Here is a 20,453-nt window from a genome sequence, read left to right on the forward strand (position 1 = left end):
CCTTGTAGAGGAGACTATAGTTAAGATAGTTAAGATCAGGAAAAACATCCAGATAGCTCATATCAAGTATAAAAGTTATGCGGACTCTTGGATGAGGGATTTGGAATTTGAGAAAGGTGACAGAGGGTTTCTTATGGTCACTCATTTCAAAGGGATCAGTAGGTTTGACAATAGAAAAAAATTAAATCTTCGGTTCATTAGACCGTTTGATATCTTAGATCGGATTGGTATGACTGCCTACAAACTGATACTACCTCCAAAGCTATCGAGGGTCCATAATGTGTTCCACGTATCTATATTACGCAAGTACAACCTGGACCTCTCATATATCCTGTCCCACGAACCTTTTTTACTTTAGGAGGATCTATTATATGAGGAGGTACCGGTAAGCATTGTAGACCGGAAGAGTAGAGTACTTCGCAACTGAAAATTTTCATTCATCAAGGTCCTATGGTAGAACCATATGCAAGAAGAGACCACTTGGGAACTGGAATCAAGTTTCAGGGCCCAGTACCTCCAGTTGTTCGACTGAGTGAGGGAGCGACTAATTTAAAGGACCAAATTTTCTTAAAGGATGAGAGTTGTAATATCCGAACTTGAAAAATGACCCGACATAAATTTTTTATTCTTTAATTATTAATTTAAAATAATTGATTAATTTATTTTATTTTTATTTAAGTGAAATTTTGAGAAAAAATGAATTAGGGACGATATTGAAATTAATTTTGAAAAAAATAGGTAAAATTTTAGATTTTAGGGATGTTTTTAAAAGAAAAATTAGAAACAGGGAGTTAAAGTGTAAATAGAGAAAGTTCGGCCACGTGGGACCACCCAGTCAGCAGCCTCAACAAATTGGAGCGTGCCGCGTGACAAGACACGTTGATGTTAGTGCCACGCAGGAGGCCATATTGGCGATCCGCATGTCCCGCGATCGAATAACCCAGGATCGATCCCGTGCGCGTGAACGGTCTGGATCCATTTCTCCCTTAGGTGCGATCGGACGGTCGAGATTAATCGTGATGAACGGTTCAGATTTATTTTTTCTTTAGGCGCAATTGGATGGACGAGATTGATCACGATGGACGGTTCAGATCAATGTGGGATGGTTATGAATACTTCACATTAGACAAGAACCTAAATCCTACCTGCGAGCCCTCGACCGCAGAAGAAGAATCAGACAGTGGAGAAAGAGGCCGATTGCCAACCGCCGCCGCGCTAGAGCCACCGCCAACTGCCAAAAAAGGTAAAAGTTTCTCCTACCTGCTTAAAATTCGATTTCGAGTACCCACATGGCCAAATCAGAGTAAGAGAGATGGTGGGTGAGCCAAAAATTACGGATAAATCCTGATGGAGCCACTGCGGCAAAAATTCTAAAATTCTTCTGATAAATCCCTTTCCAATTCTTGTTTCACGTGAATTTTTAATTATTGTATTCACTGTCCGTTTCTGTAGAGGATAGCTGAAGAAAGGACCTTAGCTACGAAGGAGGACCAGTGGAGCTGCCGCAGCCGGAGGTCCCCCCGTCGGTAGGTTCAATTTTCTTGTGATTTTCTGGCCAACCGAGGTCTCTAACGTATTTTTCTGCGAGGATATGACCAAAACCACCCAAGATGAGGCAAACTGCCGCCATAGGCAGCGGAATCGGCACTCGAGCATGGCAACACCGCTATGTCGGAACACCAAAATTTGCTGAAATGAGTTTTCGACACTGATTTTGAATTTTTGGAGTATTTTTAGATATGTGACAATTGTTTTGAATTTCACATAACAGAGAACCTAGTACTTATTAGGACGTGTAATAGACAGTTCAATATCTCAAAATATCGATCCGGATGAGGATCTCTCATTCTATTCTCCCTTACGGTAAATTGAGGCTTAACGATGTATAATTTTGTACTTTTGTAATAAATTTTGGAAATCATTTGATTTAATAAATATGTAACAAATTAATAAATTTTGTTTTGAATATAATAGATAATATAATAAAATAATTTAAGAAAATAGGAAAAGAATATTTGTAATGATTTCTTTTATAGTTGAATAAATAATAGATAAGATAAATTAAAAAGAAATTATTAATTAATTAAAGTAAGACTAATATAAAATGATAAGAAAATATTAATTACGAAATTATGTAATTAATCAAATAAACAAAACAAAGAAAAATTAATTTGAACGATCACATTAGTAATTAGATAGTCGTAGAAACTAGATGGGTATGCAATGTGATTGCATGAATCTCTTGGGTTCACTGCTGACCCAAGAATGCTTAGTTGTTGTACAGGTTTTTGCTAATATTTGGATGGTGTTTGGAACTTAAATCAGCATCCTTTAATTCTAAAGTCTGTAGGTATATCTAGTAGTTCTCCTGTAGCCATATTCGCATGTTTTCAAAAATGTTTTCAAGCAAAAAGATAATTAATTTTGAGTATGGTTTATAAAATTAAAGAATCGAGATTGAGAATCAAGTAGAAGAAATTAAAAAATGGTGATACTGAATGTTTTAATTTGTCATTTGTTTGTTGCTTGATTGTTGAATGAAGATTGCATGTTTTAAATACTGTATGATGGTTGATGGTTGATGATATGATGAGTAGAATAGTCTAAGTAGAAAATTAATAATAGTGCAGATTCACTAATTAAATCATGAATACGTAAAATAACTCTCATAAATAAAATGAAATCAACAAAAATAAATACACATTCTTAAATTAAATTAAGGATTCTAAATAAAACTAATAAAACTAAAAACTAAAAATAATAAAAACATTAAGACATAACTAATAAACAAAATGATAACTAAATAAATAATAATAAATAGGAAAGTGCATGAATAAAGGGAGTTAGTGAGTTTTATAAGGATGAAAAAGAGACAAGTTGAGAGAATTAGAATAGTGTGAGATATAGAGTCAGGTTAACTAAAAAAGTGTATAAAGTCTCTAGGGAATATAATTAGTTTGTTAGAAAAAAAAAATAAAAATATCAATTTTAACTAGAATAGGAAGAAAAATAAAACAAAATAAAAATTTAAAAGAAGCGAAAATTTAGAGATAATCTGTTTAAAATTAGTGTGACTGAAATTTAGCGGTATGGTGAATCCTATCATTGAGTGGATGGAAACCCTTCCTGACGTGGTTGGGGTGTGTGTTATATTTTGAGTCACCTGGCGATGGACTGCTGTGACCAATGTGTGTTTTGCCTTTGTGAGTGCATCTCCTTATGATAGTGAAAATCTTGATCCCGTAATGGTACCAATTGGATAACGGATTCACCTGTGTAATATAAAAAAAACTCTAAAATTTTAATAACTTTAAATTGATGATTGTGTTTGGGCAAATTAAGAATCGGGGTTATCCGCTGAGGGGTTACGGATGTCTCAATTTGACCAGAAATTTGCTGTAATTCTGGTATATGAATTGGTGGGATTTGGATTAGGAGGAAACTGGTGGATGAGTATCGTTTTGGAACTATATGTGATGTGATAATAATGTGCGATATAAGTGGTTACAATTAGGAAACTAAGAGAGGAAAGAAATTATGGGGATAATGAGAAAATAATGAGAAAGAGGAACTTTGAGAGATAACTAGTAAAGGGGAATAGTAAGAGGAAAAGACTAGTTGAAGTTAAGAGAACAATGAGATATGAGATAGGAACTAGAATATCTCTACATTTCATAGTTTTCAAAGGTAAAGGGAAATAAAAATTTTATATTTCTAATTGATTGTATGTTGGTATGCCGCATGTCCAGGGTGTCTATTCGATATACTTATTGAGTCCATTGTTTTGTTTATTTCACTCAAATTCTAATCATTTTTCAAATGAGGACGAGAGAGAGAATTTATTGAGATAAATTAGGAATTTCATGTTTTAGTTGTTATTTGGTGAGTTTTAGTTCATTTATGGACTCTACAGAATTTTATAATCTCATAATATAAATATTGTATAAGGAATGAATAACTTTTATTGTATTTTAGTTTAAATTTATATTATATTTTCTGGTTCAATTGTGTTTGGCGGCTTGATTTCTCGTTGAAAAACTGCGGGCCGTCACAAGAAATAATATAAAATCATATATTTTGTACAAACAAACACTTAAAACACAACATAATTTATAATTAATTCAAACACCTGTATTAAGACCTAATTTGCAATTGATTATTCTTTCCCATATATTATTGAAAAATAATTATTTTGAATATTATTTAGTTTTTTTTTTTTTTAAAGAAAAGCACAGAATATATAGGTAATAGACTCTGAAATTTAGGTCTTCCCAACGACTAGTAAGTTTTGAATAGCAGGTATGAAGTGAAATTTCAGGATACATCCGAATCTAGTGTGTATTAACATACGAAACACATTTCATTTGGTCAAACAAAATCTTCAATTTCCCATTCTAAATTTTAACTACACAGGCAGGCTGGTACGGATCGGACCCCCCAAATATTTCGTGGGATCAATTTTAGCACCATAACTTCAAAAAATGGCAGCTCTATCATTTAATTAATCAAGCGGCGGTAATAATTTAAGCAAAAAATACAGCGGCCTACATTCATCATCCCCTGGGCCCACTCCTCATCGTTTTTTAAGAAAATAAAAAAAAGTAAAAAAAAAAGCCATTTTAACGAATTGTTTTAGTCAACAACTTTGACCCTTTTTCTTTTTAGGTAAAAGAATTGACAGCGTAAATTCACTTTTGACGCGTAGCAATGAAATTGACGGAATACGTTCTGACTTCACCGTAATTTTCTTTTCATCACGTGCTTATTATACAAAAAAGTTAAATTTTTTTTTTCTCTCTCTCTTTAGAAAAATAACATTCTCTTTTTTTAATTTTTAACACTCTGAAATTCTGAATATATATAAGAGAGAGAGAGAGAGAGAGAGGGAGAGAGAGAAATGAACCGCCGTCGCTAATTAATTAGATTTTAATCACTGTCAACTTTGTTGAAAAAAATAATTAAAAGTTTGCAACTTAAGACTTTTCTGTTGATTTATATTAACTTAATTTAATTCCAATCAATTCCAACTTAACTTTAATTTGAAATCCAATTTTCTTAAACTAATTCCGAATAAAACAAAATTATAATAATAATATTTTCTTATTTTTTGGATATATTATTTTACATTACGTATCTAAGTTTTTTTATAAATTTTATTTTTTTAATAAAAAATAATAGATAATCAAACTCTTCTATTTGACTAATATTTTTAAATAAATAGTTGTAGTATTTCAATATATCTTAGGCAGATGAAATTTTTTAGTAGAAAGATAAAAACTTGTAAGCATAAACTTAAAATTACATTTTTTTTAAAAAAATAATAATAATAATTTGTTTTTGAATGTTTTTCAATGTCCGTAAGTTAAAATATGGATTCAATTAATGGGTTTGTGGCCGACATGTTATTATTTATATTAGATATTTCAATTTTGAAACTCATTTAACGCTAAAAATTATATATACTACGTTGTATTAAAACATATAATATTTTTTAGAAAATACTAAGAAGGAAAATAAAATAAAATAAAATAAAAAATTTTAAAATTTTCATAGGTCACTTTATTTAAGATCATGGTATTGTTTTTATACTCATTTTAGGAGTGGTGGTTGATATTTTTGTTATATGATATATAAAAGAATTATAAACTAAATATTAAAAGTGATCAAAAACTAATACGCAATATATTATTTTAATTGTTTCATGTTCAATTGATAAATCCATAAATAAATCACTAACCCTTTTTATCATAAAAGTGAGATTAAGATATGATATTAAAATGTTTATCTCTTGACTTTTATGTAGATGAACCAAACCTCTCTATTAGACGACAAAAATAAATAAATTGCGTCTATAAAAAATTATTATTATGTGAGTGCATAAAAGTTAAATTTTAATACAATTTATCATAAACTTAGCATACAAAATTTAATTTAAAATATTTAGGGAAATAAATGTTCTCGAGAGATATGAAATTAGAAGCTTAAATAGATGGTATTTTTATCTAATTCTTCTTATGTCCGAAACTTAAAAAAAAAAATTATATGGAAACTAACTAAATTTTACGGAAAAAAACCAAAGTTGTCAGTAAGCTTGATGAGTTTACAATATTAAATTTAAGCATAATTATTTTTGTCTCAAGTTTAGATTGTAATTTTAATAAGAGCCATTTTTAAAGTTTTAATAACTAACTATTAAAATTAATATTATAAACTTGAAATTCGAACACTCGCCACTCTTTTGAAACCCCAGTAGCCGCATTGATTTCACTCCTTTGAAACCCAAATAGCCGAATATTATAAACATATGATATTATAATTAATATCAGATGTTTAAATTGGGATTGTAACGGTCCGGGAATTAAAAGAAAATGTATATATTAATTCTAAGTGCGGAAGCGAAATAAAATAGATTATGATTAACATCCCTTACACAATAATTAAAACGTATTAAAGATATGAAAGAATAAACTAACTGAAGGAAATACTATGAATGAATGCTATAAGGAAAACTAATAAATCTTTAGGCTTCTATTCACCGTCTTCTTGTGGAACGGGCTCGGGAACCAAGTCCTCATGATCTGAAATGATTAAGTAAGGAATGAGCTACACTAGCCCAGTAAAGATGTCACACTATCTCACTGTCACAGTAATAAAGGTTGATAGAAAACAAAAACGACAAATGGAGCATAATTTATAACAAATTCATTTATCAATAATAAAATCCCTTACTGTCCACTTATCTCGGTGAGATTCATGAAAACAACTTATGAAAACAATAACATTATAAACATCATAAGATCATGCACACTCTGTAACATAACACATATCAAACTTTTGTATTTCAATCATCAGACAACAAATTTCCTCTTTTATCAGCCTACTAATATCTATGGGGATCCATAGGGGTCTCCGCTACACGTGAACCATTCACCTTAATTTCAGGGCCGTCCCAATACCCCGTCCGGTATGAGAACCAAAACCATAAACCTCAATACCCCATCTGGTATGAGGGTGAAGCGGGTCGTCCCCATACCCCGTCCGGTATGAGCGTCACAAAATTTAAAGTCTACATGCCCCGTCCGATATGAGAGACCACGTTCCCGGTAGGGTTTTCTATGGACCCGGTCCGTCTACCATCTCTCAGGATATCTAGTGAGGCTGTCGACTTATCCGTTCATAAATTCACATACCATCCTTATTTTTCTTAGTCTCAATTACCCAATCAACATAAATACGTAAACCAGCAACACACACCAAATAAGGCAACACAACATCGAGTTCACAATAATTCAAACTATAATAGATTAAACAGTTATTCATGCATACGAAACCACAGAATAAACAATCAAATACTATACTGCATTTAGACTGTAAAATACATCAAACAGGAACAGACCGACAAATACATCAGGTTCGGGCCCTATTAGAAATCTTAATTAATTATACATATTTATTAATTCATAAAATACCATTTTATCATTTATTAAGCTTTAATGCCGTGATATGAAATAGGGTGAGGGATTCTTACTTGTTTCGGAGTCTGAAATCGGGTTCTCACTGCGCCTACGGGCAGTCCCTAGATTCCTTGAATTTTTTTCCGAAAACTGAAACACACTTCCGGTACCTGTACACGTCCCCAAAAAATCTCAAATAAGACCTAGGGCCCTTTCAACCAATTTCAGAATTCTGGCACAGCGGCTCCGCCGTGCTCCGGCGATGGGCGGCGACGATCCGCCTCGGGTTGGCCGTTTTCGGCCGTTTTCAACAGAATTCGGGCAAACTTGCATTGGTTCCTGTGATAAAACACCCTCCAGAATCCAAATTTTCACCCATTTTTTTCAAAATCAATTCCAATTAAATCCCAAAAAATAATTTTACCCCATTTTATTATTATTATTATTTTTATTTCTATTAAATTAAATTAAAATAAATTAAAATCTTATAAATTAATTATTAAAATAAAATAAAATAAAACAAAATTCCTATAATAATAAAATAAAAAGTTTTGGGTGTTACAACTCTCCCACATAAGATAAGTCCTCTTGAAGTGGAAGCGGTTCATGAGCTAAGATATGAGAGGGGTCCGGATTGTACTTACATAGCATGGATACATGGAACACATTGTGGACCTTGGAGAGCTCTGGAGGCAATACCAGTCTGTAGGCGGCAGTACCAATCCTGTCTAAGACTTCAAATGGTCCAATAAATTGGGAGTTCAGTTTTCTCCTCCTGCCGAACCTACTAATTTCCTTGAAAGGAGTGACCTTAAGGAACACCCGGTCGCCTTGTTCAAATGCTAAATCTCTCCTCCGAGTGTCCGCATAACTCTTTTGCCTACTTTGAGCAGTCTGAATGTTATTTATGATTTTAGCTATTTTAGACGTGGTCTCCTCCACCAACTCCGGGCCGAATAATTTTTTGTCGCCCACTTCTTCCCAACAAATCGGTGATATGCATGGGCGCCCGTATAACACCTCATACGGAGCCATGCCAAAGCTCGCTTGGTAGCTGTTGTTGTAGGTAAATTCTATCAGGGATAGATGGTCTTCCCAATGGCCCCCATAGTCAAGGACACAAGCTTGGAGCATATCCTCAAGTGTACGGATTGTCCTTTCTGATTGTCCATCAGTCTGAGGATAGAAGGCAGTACTGAGAGACAGCTTTGTTCCCATAGCCTGTTGAAAGCTACTCCAAAACTGAGAAGTGAACCTAGGGTCCCTGTCGGATACCACTATCACTGGAACTCCATACAATCTGACTATTTTCTGGATATACATTCTTACCAACTTGTCCAATAGATCGGTTCTCCTGATGGCTAGGAAGTGGGAAGACTTGGTAAGCCAGTCAATAATTACCCAGATGGTGTCATGTCCTGAACGTGCCTTGGGTAATCCTGTTATGAAGTCCATGGCGATATGTTCTCACTTCTACTCCGGGATCGGTAAGGGCTGAAGTAACCCGCCTGGGCGTTGATGTTCTGCCTTGACCTGTTGACATACAAAGCATTTAGATACAAAGTCATTTATGTCCCTCTTTATCCAATTCCACCAAAATCGGAGTTGCATGCTTTGGTACATTTTGGTGCTTCCAGGATGTATGACAAACTTCGAGCTATGGGATTCTATCATGATGTCTCTCTTTAACTCACTGTCGTTTGGGACACACACCCTATCCTGGAACCGGAGTAACCCATCAGTAGAGATTTGAAATTCTGAACTCACTCCATGTTCTGCATCATTCTTGCGTGCTACTAAGGCGGGGTCGACTGACTGGGCTTCCCTTATTCTCTGTATTAACTCGGGCTGGACGGTCAGATGGCCCAAACATACGACTCTCTTCAGGTGCTAAAGCCGAACCTGTTGTGTGACCCCAATTTGCCTGCATTCTTAAACAATTAAATGGGCTAAGATACCTGCACCTTTCCTGCTGAGGGCATCTGCCACCACGTTGCCCTTACCCGGATGGTACAAGATATCACAATCATAGTCTTTAAGGAGTTCTATCCATCTTCTCTGATGCATGTTGAGATCCTTTTGAGTGAATATGTGTTTCAAACTCTTATGATCAGTATAGATCTGAAAGGTCTCTCCATATAAATAATGGCGCCAGGTTTTCAAGGCGTGTATGATTGCAGCAAGTTCCAAGTCATGGGTGAGTTAGTTCTTCTCATGATTCTTTAACTGTCTGGACCCATAGGGTATGACCTTCCCATGCTGCATCAGGACACAACCCAGGCCTAGATAGGAGGCATCACTATAAACTGTATATCCTCCCGATCCACTCGGTAAAGCCAGTACGGGTGCAGTGATCAGCCACTCCTTTAATTCTAAAAAACTTCTCTCACAGTACTCATTCCACTCAAACTTAGCATTCTTCTTTGTGAGTCGGGTTAGGGGAGCCGCTAGATTAGAGAATCCTTCGACGAACCTGCGGTAATAACCTGTTATTCCCAGGAAGCTACGGATTTCCTTAACTGATGTCAAATTCTCCCAACTAAGTACCGCTTTAACCTTTTTGGGATTCACTGATACTTTTTCCTTCGATATGATGTGTCCCAGGAAGGCGGTCTGCTCAAGCCAGAATTCACACTTACTCAACTTTGCATATAATTTCTTTTTTCTGAGGTCCTGCAAAACTTGGGGTAGATGGTGAGCATGCTCTTATCTGCTTTTTGAGTAGACCAAGATGTCATCGATGAACACAACAACAAAGTGATCTAAGAATTCTCTGAAGACCCTGTTTATCAAATCCATAAAGATGGCCGGGGCGTTGGTTAGCCCAAATGGCATGACCAGGAACTCATAGTGTCTGTGCCTGGTTCGAAAGACCGTTTTGGGGATGTCTTTTGTTCTTATTTTCACCTGATGGTAACCTGATCGTAGGTCTATTTTGGAGAAGATCTGCGCACCCTGCAGCTGATCGAAGAGGTCATCAATTATAGGAAGAGGATATTTGTTCTTGATTGTGACCTTATTCAATCCTCTGTAATCAATATACAGTCTCAACGTTCCATCTCCCTTTCTAGCAAAAGTGACTCCGGCACCCCAAGGAGACACACTGTGTCTAATAAAATCATTGTCTTGTAATTCAGTGATCTGTTTCCTCAGCCTTCCATCTCAACGCGGCTCATGCAGTAAGGAGCAACCGAAATGGACTGGGTGCCTGGTTAGAGGTCTATACTGAACTCAACTTCCCTTTTCACTGGTAGTTTGGGTAGTTCATCCGGAAACACATCTGAAAAGTCTCGAATTATCGGAATCTCTTGGATACAAATTTTCTTCTTGGGCTTGCCTAGTTAGAGAAAATAACAATGTTAAAGTACTTGAAAATTAAGGAAAACTTGCCATTAAGGAATGAGTACCAAATGACTTTATTAATTTATAAATGGCTCCTCATTGGTAGGATTAAATACAACTTTCTTGTTAAAGCAATCTATGGTGGCGTGATACGCCGCTGGCCAATCCATCCCTAAAATTACATCAAAATCCTCTGTGTCTAACCCTATTAGGTCTACACTTAGTTTTTTATTTGTTATCTCCACGGCACAAGCCCTATAGACAACTTCCCCTAATAGTGTTTCACCCCAGCAGTAGATACAAATAACATTGAATCAAGTTTATCAGGTGATACATTAAGTTTGGATGCAAAAACATGTGAAACAAATGAATGCGATGCACCAGTGTCAAATAAAACATGAGCAATATGGTTATAGATAGTGTACATACCCTGTACCACATCCGGGTTGGCATCGACATCCTGCTATGTGAGGTTGTAAACCCTGCCCTGAAAAGGAGGTCTTCCTTGGTTCTGGTTCCTCGGACACTCTCTCGCATAGTGTTGGGCACTACCACATATGCGACAGGTGTTGTTGAGGCGATAACAAGGTCGGTCCCCGTGATCCTTACCGCAGTGCTGACGAATCTTGCCACGTGCTGCCCCTGGAGCCTGAGGGGGACCCTGGATCGCCGGTCTGGGCCTTTTATTTTGTTGGACAGGCACAGTAGATCCTGGTCTGCGAGGTGGAGCTGAGGGTCTGTGACTCCCTACTGACTGAGGAAGGGTGTTGAAACTCCTATCCACGATCTACACTTTTGCCAAAACGGCTGAATATGTCTTGAGCTCTAGTACCAATAAGTGCTACTTGATCTCTGGGCGGAGGCCCCACTGGAATCTCCTAGCCTTCCTGCCCTCATCTAATCAATGTCTCAGGGGAGTATTGGCCCAGCTCTAGGAACTTACGAGCATATTTCGATCCCGTCATGTTTCCCTGGACCAGCTGGATAAACTCCATCTCCTTTAGATGTCGGATGTGCTCGAGGAGGTACTCCACATGAAAGGCTGCTAAGAACTGCTCCCAAGTGACTGGTGTAATCAGGGTGGTCTGCTTGAGTTCCCACTAACGACCTGCTTCCCCCACCAGTATGTAGGAAGAAAGGGTAACCCTCTGCTCGGGAACCACTCCTAATGTCTTGAAAGCCTTCTCTGTCTCCACCAACCAGTACTGGACATTTTCGAAAGAGGATTCCCCTACAAAGGAGGAAGGGTTCAGTCTCCTGTACCTCTCTACGTAGCCCGAGTCAATCAGGGAAGGAGCTGGGTCCCGTGGAAGAGGGACTGGGTCGGGCTGAGGATAGACTGGGAGGCCCTGTGGTGGCACTGGATTGTACTGTGGCAGTGCCAGGCAGTATTGTGGCTGGGGCACTAGATTATACTATGGTGGTGGTGCCAGGGGGTACTGTGGAGGAGCAGGCTCGTGCCAGGGTGGCTCGGGATCCGCTCGCTGTGGCGGTGGCTCAACCTGTGGTAGTGGGGGAGGGTCGAGTAACTCCCTTCTCTCCTCCCGGCCTTGTTGGATAGCAATGATCCTTTCTAGCATCTCAAATATTCTGTCCACATCTTTCTGGAGCCAATCATCCCGGGCTGCTCGGTTTAGTGGGGGTCTTCCTCTCCTTATCTCTCTGCACCTGCATTTCACAAGGAATGGTTGAGTAACGATTAATCGGTTGATATTTCTATAAATATTATTGTGTAAGGGACTAGTCCGAGGAACGCGGCTCTGATACCAAATGTAACGGCCCCGGAAATTAAAAGAAAATGTATATATTTATTTTAAGTGCGAAAGCGAAATAAAATAGATTATGATTAACATCCCTTACACAATAATCAAAACGTATTAAAAATATGAAAGAATAAACTAACTGAAGGACATACTATGAATGAATACTATAAAGAAAACTAATAAATCTTTAGGTTTCTATTCGCCGTCTTCCTGCGGAACGGGCTCGAGAATTAAGTCATCATGATCTGAAATGGTTAAGTAAGGAATGAGCTACACTAGCCCAGTAAAGATGTCACACTATCTCACTGTCACAGTAATAAAGGTTGGTAGAAAACAAAAACGACCAATGGAGCATAATTTATAACAAATTCATTTATCAATAATAAAACCCCTTACTGTCCACTTACCTCGATGAGATTCATGAAAACAACTTATGAAAACAATAACATTATAAACATCATAAGATCATGCACACTCTGTAACATAACACATATCATACTTTTATATTTCAATCATCAGACAATAAATTTCATCTTTTATCAGCCTACTAGTATCCATGGGGATCTATAGTGGTCCCCGCTACACGTGAACCATTCACCTTAATTCCAGGATCGTCCCAATACCCCGTCCGGTATGAGCGCCAAAACCATAAACCTCAATACCCCATCTGGTATGAGGGTGAAGTGGGCCGTCCCCATACCCCGTCCGGTATGAGTGCCATAACATTTAAAGTCTCCATACCCCGTCCGATATGAGAAACCACGTTCCCGATAGGGTTCCCTATGGACACGGTCCGTCCACCATCTCTCAGGATATCTAGTGAGGTTGTCGACTTATCCGTTCATAAATTCACATACCATCCTTATTTTTCTTAGTCTCAATTACCCAATCAACATAAATACTTAAACCAGCAACGCACACCAAATAAGGCAACGCACACCAAATAAGGGAACACAACATCGAGTTCACAATAATTCAAACTATAATAGATTAAACAGTTATTCATGCATACGAAACCACAGAATAAACAATTAAATACTATACTGCATTTAGACTGTAAAATACATCAGGTTCGGGCCCTATTAGAAATCTTAATTAATTATACATATCTATTAATTCATAAAATACCGTTTTATCATTTATTAAGTTTTAATGCCGTGATATGAAATAGGGTGATAGATTCTTACTTGTTTCGGAGTCTGAAATCGGGTTCTCACTGCGCCTACGGGCAGTCCCTAGATTTCTTGATTTTTTTCCCAAAAACTGAAACACACTTCCGGTACCTGCACATATCCCCAAAAAATCCCAAATCAGACCCAGGGCCCTTTCAGCCAATTTCAAAATTCTGGTACAGCGGCTCCGCCGTGCTTTGGCGACGGCGCCGCCGCCCACGGCGGCGATCCGCTTTAGGTTGGCCGTTTCTGGCCGTTTTCAACCGAATTCGGCTAAACTTGCATTGGTTCCTGTGATAAAACACCCACAGAATCTAAATTTTTACCAATTTTTCTCAAAATCAATTCCAATTAAATCCCAAAAAATAATTTTACCCCATTTTATTATTATTATTATTTTTATTTCTATTAAATTAAATTAAAATAAATTAAAATCTTATAAATTAATTATTAAAATAAAATAAAACAAAATTCTAATAATAATAAAATAAAAAGTTTTGGGTGTTATAGGGATGACCAAGAAAAAAAAAATCATAACCCATTAAATCTGTTAAATGTGTTTTAATTTTTAATCAAATCCCATCTGAGTCGGGTTAGATTTTTCAGTTTATTTGATTGGGACAAATCGAGTTTAAATTTAACCAAAAAATTGTTAAAATCCAACCCAGAACTATATATATAAATAAAATATATGTAAAAATTTATTTATATATATTACATATAATCTTAAACCTAACTATCTTTTCGTTTTAGGTTCAGTTCATACATGTACTTTTTATTCGGTTTACATACATATATATATATATATAATATGTGTGAATTCAAATTTGAAATAAAACACATCAAGATTCAGTTTATATATATTGACGGGTCAGATATGAAACTCACGCCGAGCTCGACTCGTAGTCATCCATATTTTTAAAGATAATGGAGGTTGATAGATATATACTTGTGTATATTATATTATACAATTGGCTACGGGATGAGGCTAAAAGTTGCAACAGGATATATTACCTGTGCATATATTGCTACAGGATGAGGTTAAAAGTAGACAACTTTGAAACGTTTCGAGGAGAGTCATAGAGATGTTGAAAATGGTCATGTATTCAAAAATACGACCATCTGATACTATAAAGATTTTATATGTACAAGTTATCAAGAAAGCCTTACATATACATATATGTGAAAAGAGATATAATATAATATCATATTAGTCAATATATACAACGAACTACTTTGCTTCTACGTTTACAATTTCGTCATCACACAGTTCTAAATTATATGCTATAGTCGGGTAATTCAAAAATAAAGCCTCAAAAGTCTACAACACGTGGGATATGCATGTATAAACAATTAGGATTAAATTAATATGTTTTAAAATATTTCTTATTTGGGTTTTTTTTTTTTTTTTCTTTTCTACTGTTAATTTTCTATAAATTTTAATGATATTTTTAAAGATTCAACATAATATTTACTAGTTATATTGAAATTTAACAGTTGATATTTACCATTTTGGAGATGTATATAGCTCCTATTATGTTAATAATTAATATTTGATTTCACATAAATCCTAAAATATTTCAATTAAAAAAACAAAAAAAAAAGATTTGGGTCAATCCAAGATAATAGTTTACACCACATAAAAGTAGACCTCGATATGAACTAATTATTTCCTAATTGATCTTTAATAGACATTGAAATTTGATTATTTGTAATTTAATATAAATATAATCTAAAATCTTTGAGTAAAAAAGTTGTTTGTTAATATGCATGAAATGGAAGTAGCTTGGAAGGAGAGAGAGACTTTGAAGATTTACAAAACATGGACCCCACCATAATCATCAATACAACAAGACACTCCTAAAAACAAACCTCTTTGTCTTTTTCAACATTACAAGTGGATTTTTTAATCCATATTTTATTATTGTTTTTTAAATTCTTAAATGATGCTTCCTGGTTACCCCCTGGAACCTCCCCCTCCCCTTCTCCTTCTTCCTCCTCATGAAGCCCACCCTTTATATTCACAAAGACACTCTCTTTACCCACTCAGAACACAAAATCAAATCATCTTCTTCTCTTCACACCTCCAATCTTCAATAAGTAAACAACTTTTTCAATTTTAAAGTTTCAATCCAGACTATGTCAAGCGTCTCATCTTCAAATGAAGCATCAACTCTGGAGCTCATAAGGCAACACCTCCTCACTGATTTAACTTCCATAGACAACTTCTACTCCAATCTCGACAACTGCACCTCAACCATCACCCCTCCTATCCCCACGATTACTTTAAACCCAACCCAGTTTGAATTCGAAACCAAGCCTCAGCTCATCCAAAGCCCCACCTCTGCAAAATCCCCAACTTCCACCCTCAGCCAGCGAAAACCATCCATTAACATAGCAATACCCAGACCCACATCAGCTGTAGCAGCCGCCGCCGCCCCCGCCGCCCCGCAAGATAACAAGCACTACAGGGGCGTCAGGAGGCGCCCATGGGGCAAGTACGCCGCTGAAATCAGAGACCCCACAAAGAAAGGCGCACGTGTCTGGCTTGGGACCTTCGACACCGCCGTTGAAGCAGCCAAGGCTTACGATAGAGCTGCCTTTAGGTTGCGGGGCAGCAAAGCCATCCTCAATTTCCCTCTAGAAGCCGGGAAGGAGAAGGAGCCGGAGCCGGAGCCGGAGCCGGAGCCGGGTTCGGGTTCGGATTCGGGTTCGGCTTCGTCTTCGTTGACTCAGTTATCGGAGGATAGGAAGAGGAAGAGAGAGGAAGAGGAGGAAGTGGCGGTGGAGAGTAATAATAATTGCAATAAGGTGGTGAAGAGAGAAGAAGGAGATGAGAAGGCCGTAACGGATGCTGCGGCTGGGCCTTTGACGCCGTCATCTTGGATGGGATTTTGGGACGGAGGAGATGGGAACGGGACGGGAATCTTCAGCGTGCCTCCGCTATCTCCGTTATCTCCGTTTGCGTTCTCTCCACTGGTGATGACGTGAGGATTTGCCGCCGTTTACTAAATTGAGAAATGTCCAGACGGATGCATCATGCATGACGTCGAGAGTTGAATTATCCAAAGATGAATTATTGAGGACAAAATTGAAAATTAAAAAATATATAGTTGGTGGGGGTTGTTTGTTTTATTAATTCGTTTATATATAATATAATATATAATAATGTAAATATTAAAATATTTAGGTGATAAATAGGAGTGGTTGCAAAAAAGCAACCACCTTTAGACATTTAAGTACGTCTACCAAATCCAGATAAAGTTGATTGTATTTGTTCATTGATTTATTTAAGTGAACTTGGTTTTAATATTAATTTATTTTATTTCTCAAATTAATAATTTCTTAACTATATTTATATTATTTTGTACTATATTGTTTAAGAGTAACATGATTCTTAATATATCTTTTTATTAAACTACACTTTAACAGATATATATATATATATGTATATGTATATGTATTTGAGAGAACAGGATATTACTTGAGTGGGCATCAAAACAATTCTTTAGACAGAATAATGGTGTAATAAATGTCAACAACCAAAAAACAGAAGGTAGACATTTGTTAATGTTCCTATGTATATTTTTTAAAAGGAAAAAAATCCAGTTTTTTTCTTATATATTTATTAATATAATATTATCTCCAACTAAATAAAAAAATTATTATTATTATTATTATTTTTATGTAACTCACAATTTAAACTCAACTACTAAATGATTTGTAAAAAAAAAAAATGAAAATTTCACATTTTACAATTAAAAAAAAATCTTTTGTGGTTAAACTTTGAGGTGAAAACATAGAGTTTGTTATTTTTCTTTTAAGTAATTAATTATTTAGATTTTGTAAAAAAAGAAAAGAAAAGATATAAAATTGTTAGCTACGGTAACAACTAAAATTAATTTTAATTGTCACAAAAATAGGATGTGATTGCTAGTGCAGGCATGATAATGGTAACATTGTGCAAAAGATTATAGAGCGTGGTATTTCCCTAAATGATTGGGGATGCTCACTAGTCAGTAACTTTTAAGGACCGAAAGAGGAGCCTGTATGAGCAGATCATAAGAGCACACTAGGCTTGACCAATGGTAAACAACGACCAGCTAGCTAAGCTAAATTGTGAATACATTTAGTTGCTAGAACAAGAAGATATTTTCTGGAGATTGAGGGAAAAAAAGTTATGGCCGCAATAAGGTAATAGAAATTCGAAGTATTTACACAGACATGCTTCTTATCGTAAGCGGTGTAACCATATTGCGGGCTTGCAGGGTGTGGATGGCGAATGGATTTGGCATAAATTTGCACTACAAGAGCATATTATCCAATATTTTACGTCTTTATTCTCAATCATAGAAGGGGATTGAAGGCAAGTAATAAATAGTCTATCTCGTAGGGTGATTGTAGACGATAATGATATGCTACTCATACCCCTTAGCGGGGAGGAAGTCTGGTTGGCTGCGTTTTAAATGCAGCTAGATAAAACACCTGGACCAGATGGTATGAATCCAACGTTTTACCAAAAGATCTATCAAATTGTTGGATTAAAAATTAACAATGGTTTGAGCAGATGATATTTCTCGACCATCTCATTGACACCACCATTGTGCTTATCTTGAAGAAAGACAACCTAGAAACAATCAGAGACATGCGGCCCATCTCTTTAGGTAATGTTGTCTATAAAATCTTTATGAATACTTTAGCTAACTGATTGAGGGGTGTTTTATCAAGTCTAATTGTTGGAGCATAACTGACTTTCATCCCTGGTAGAAGCATGTTCAACAATATCCTCTTGATGTTCGAACTTATTCATAACATGAAAATAATAGGTAATCGTAAATGTGCGGAGATGGCAATGAAAATAGACATAAGTGATGCGTATGATAAAGTTCAATGGGAATTCCTTGAAGCTATGCTTCTCATGCTCGGGTTTGATAAAAAATAGGTGAGCTTGATGATGATGTGTGTGTCCACAGTGACTTACAATCTGAACTTCAATGGTAAGGAGATCGCCCCAATTACACCTTACAGGGGATTACGACGAGATGATCTGTTATCTCCATACCTTTTCATTCTCTATGCAGGGAATGTCTGTGTTGTTCTGATAAGCGGAGATGAATAAGGGGATTCATGAAATAGTAGTAAGTCCAAAAAGCCCGAGCATATCGCACTTACTGTTTGTATATGATTCTTTCTTTTTCTTCTTCATAACCAATGCAGAGGATTGTCAAAAAGTGAAACAGATCCTCACCCAATATAAGTTTGCGTCGGGCCAAGCTATTAATTTCTATGTAAAAAAATCCAACCGAGTGAAAATAGAATTTTTAATACTATTTTGATTTTCTACCTAGTTTATTGGGTGAAGGCATTGAGAATATATACACATGCAGGAGAGTAAAAGAAAAAGGGGGAAGGTGGTCTTTGGAATCTACTGAGACCACCGGTTGGCCCCAACAATCTAACCAATTTTAAAATAGAAAAAATCTTGACACTTTATTTTAGGATTTTGATTTGGGTAGTCCACCTGTCCATCTCCTTTCAGCCTTTCTTTTTTTTACTCTTAATTCTTTTCACCGCTCCTCAAGATGAAGTCTGTTCACTTTCGACTCTTCAAGTTCCTCACCACCACTTCTTTAACCCTTTGTTTTTTCCTGTTGCAGGTGCTTTATCTTGAATAGAATTCGGTGATGTGCTGAGGTTCCTAAAGGTTTCGTGAGCAGATCAGCAAGTTGTTCTCTCGAAGTGACATGTTTTGTTTTGATGAAGTCCTTTTGTACCTGGTTGGGAACTATGTGGCAATCGATGTCGAGGTGCTTCGTTCATTCGTGAAAGACCGAATTTGCTGCTATGTGCTCGGTGGCTTTGTTGTCACGATTCAGTATTACGGGTAAGTGAGGTACTATTTGAAAATATCGAAGGAGGTAGGTTATCCACTGAACTTCATATATTGTGGATGACATACTTCTGTAGTGCTGGCCTGAGGAAGACACAAAAGCTCGTGAGGGATTTGCAGGTCATCAGACACGATGCCCAGTTCGAGTCACAAAAGGCTTGAACTTTAAGGTCATTCCTTCTTGGAAAGAATATGCCTTACTCCGGATATTACTTTAGCTACTTTGTAACATGTACTGTTGCGTCGAGATGCGGCCGTCTGGGCTGTTGCATGAATTGACTGAGATGTTGGGTGGAGTATGTTATGTTAGGTCTGGTAAAGTTGAGGTAGAACAAGTGGTCGATTAGAAATCTGTACCTCTCTGGATCTGGTAAGATTTCTCTTTCTTCTGCATTTAGTTTTAGTCCGAAAGGCAGGGGAAAGTGGCTTTCTTTTGCGTCTTCCATCCTTGTATATTGTAAAATGTCTTTGATGTATTTCTGCTGGCTTATGTAGATCCCTTCTTTTGACCTGACTATCTCGACTCTAAGGAAGTATCTTGCTTGGCTGAGGTCCTTGACCGTGAAGGCTTCATCTAGGGCACTTTTGACTTTATAAATCTCTTCATCGTTAGAACCCGTAATAAGTAAGTCATTCACATACACCACAACTGCAACATACTTTCCTTTTGTTCTTTTTGTGAATAGACAGTGGTCGACTTCTGACTTGGTGAAGCCGATGGATTGAAGCTTTGAAGTAAGCTCCTTGTTCCATTAGTGACCCACTTATTTCAGGCCGTACAGGCTCTTGGTTAAACGATAGATTTGCCCTTCACTGACCTTGAAGTAGCCCT

At 36.5% G+C, this 20,453-nt stretch overlaps 1 protein-coding gene across 1 annotated transcript; it reads left to right on the forward strand.

Annotated features, from left to right (window-relative positions):
* Window positions 1–15,723: 15,723 nt before the first annotated feature.
* LOC110819043 (Integrase-type DNA-binding superfamily protein) lies at window positions 15,724–17,047 on the forward strand. Its single transcript, XM_088211315.1, has one exon. The coding sequence runs from the start codon at window positions 15,871–15,873 to the stop codon at window positions 16,720–16,722; it is 852 nt and encodes a 283-aa protein (XP_088067441.1). The 5' UTR covers window positions 15,724–15,870; the 3' UTR covers window positions 16,723–17,047.
* Window positions 17,048–20,453: the final 3,406 nt, after the last annotated feature.

Source organism: Carica papaya, chromosome 9 (genome assembly GCF_054855325.1).
Source record: "Carica papaya isolate Zhongbai chromosome 9, ASM5485532v1, whole genome shotgun sequence".
Lineage (NCBI taxonomy): Eukaryota > Viridiplantae > Streptophyta > Magnoliopsida > Brassicales > Caricaceae > Carica > Carica papaya.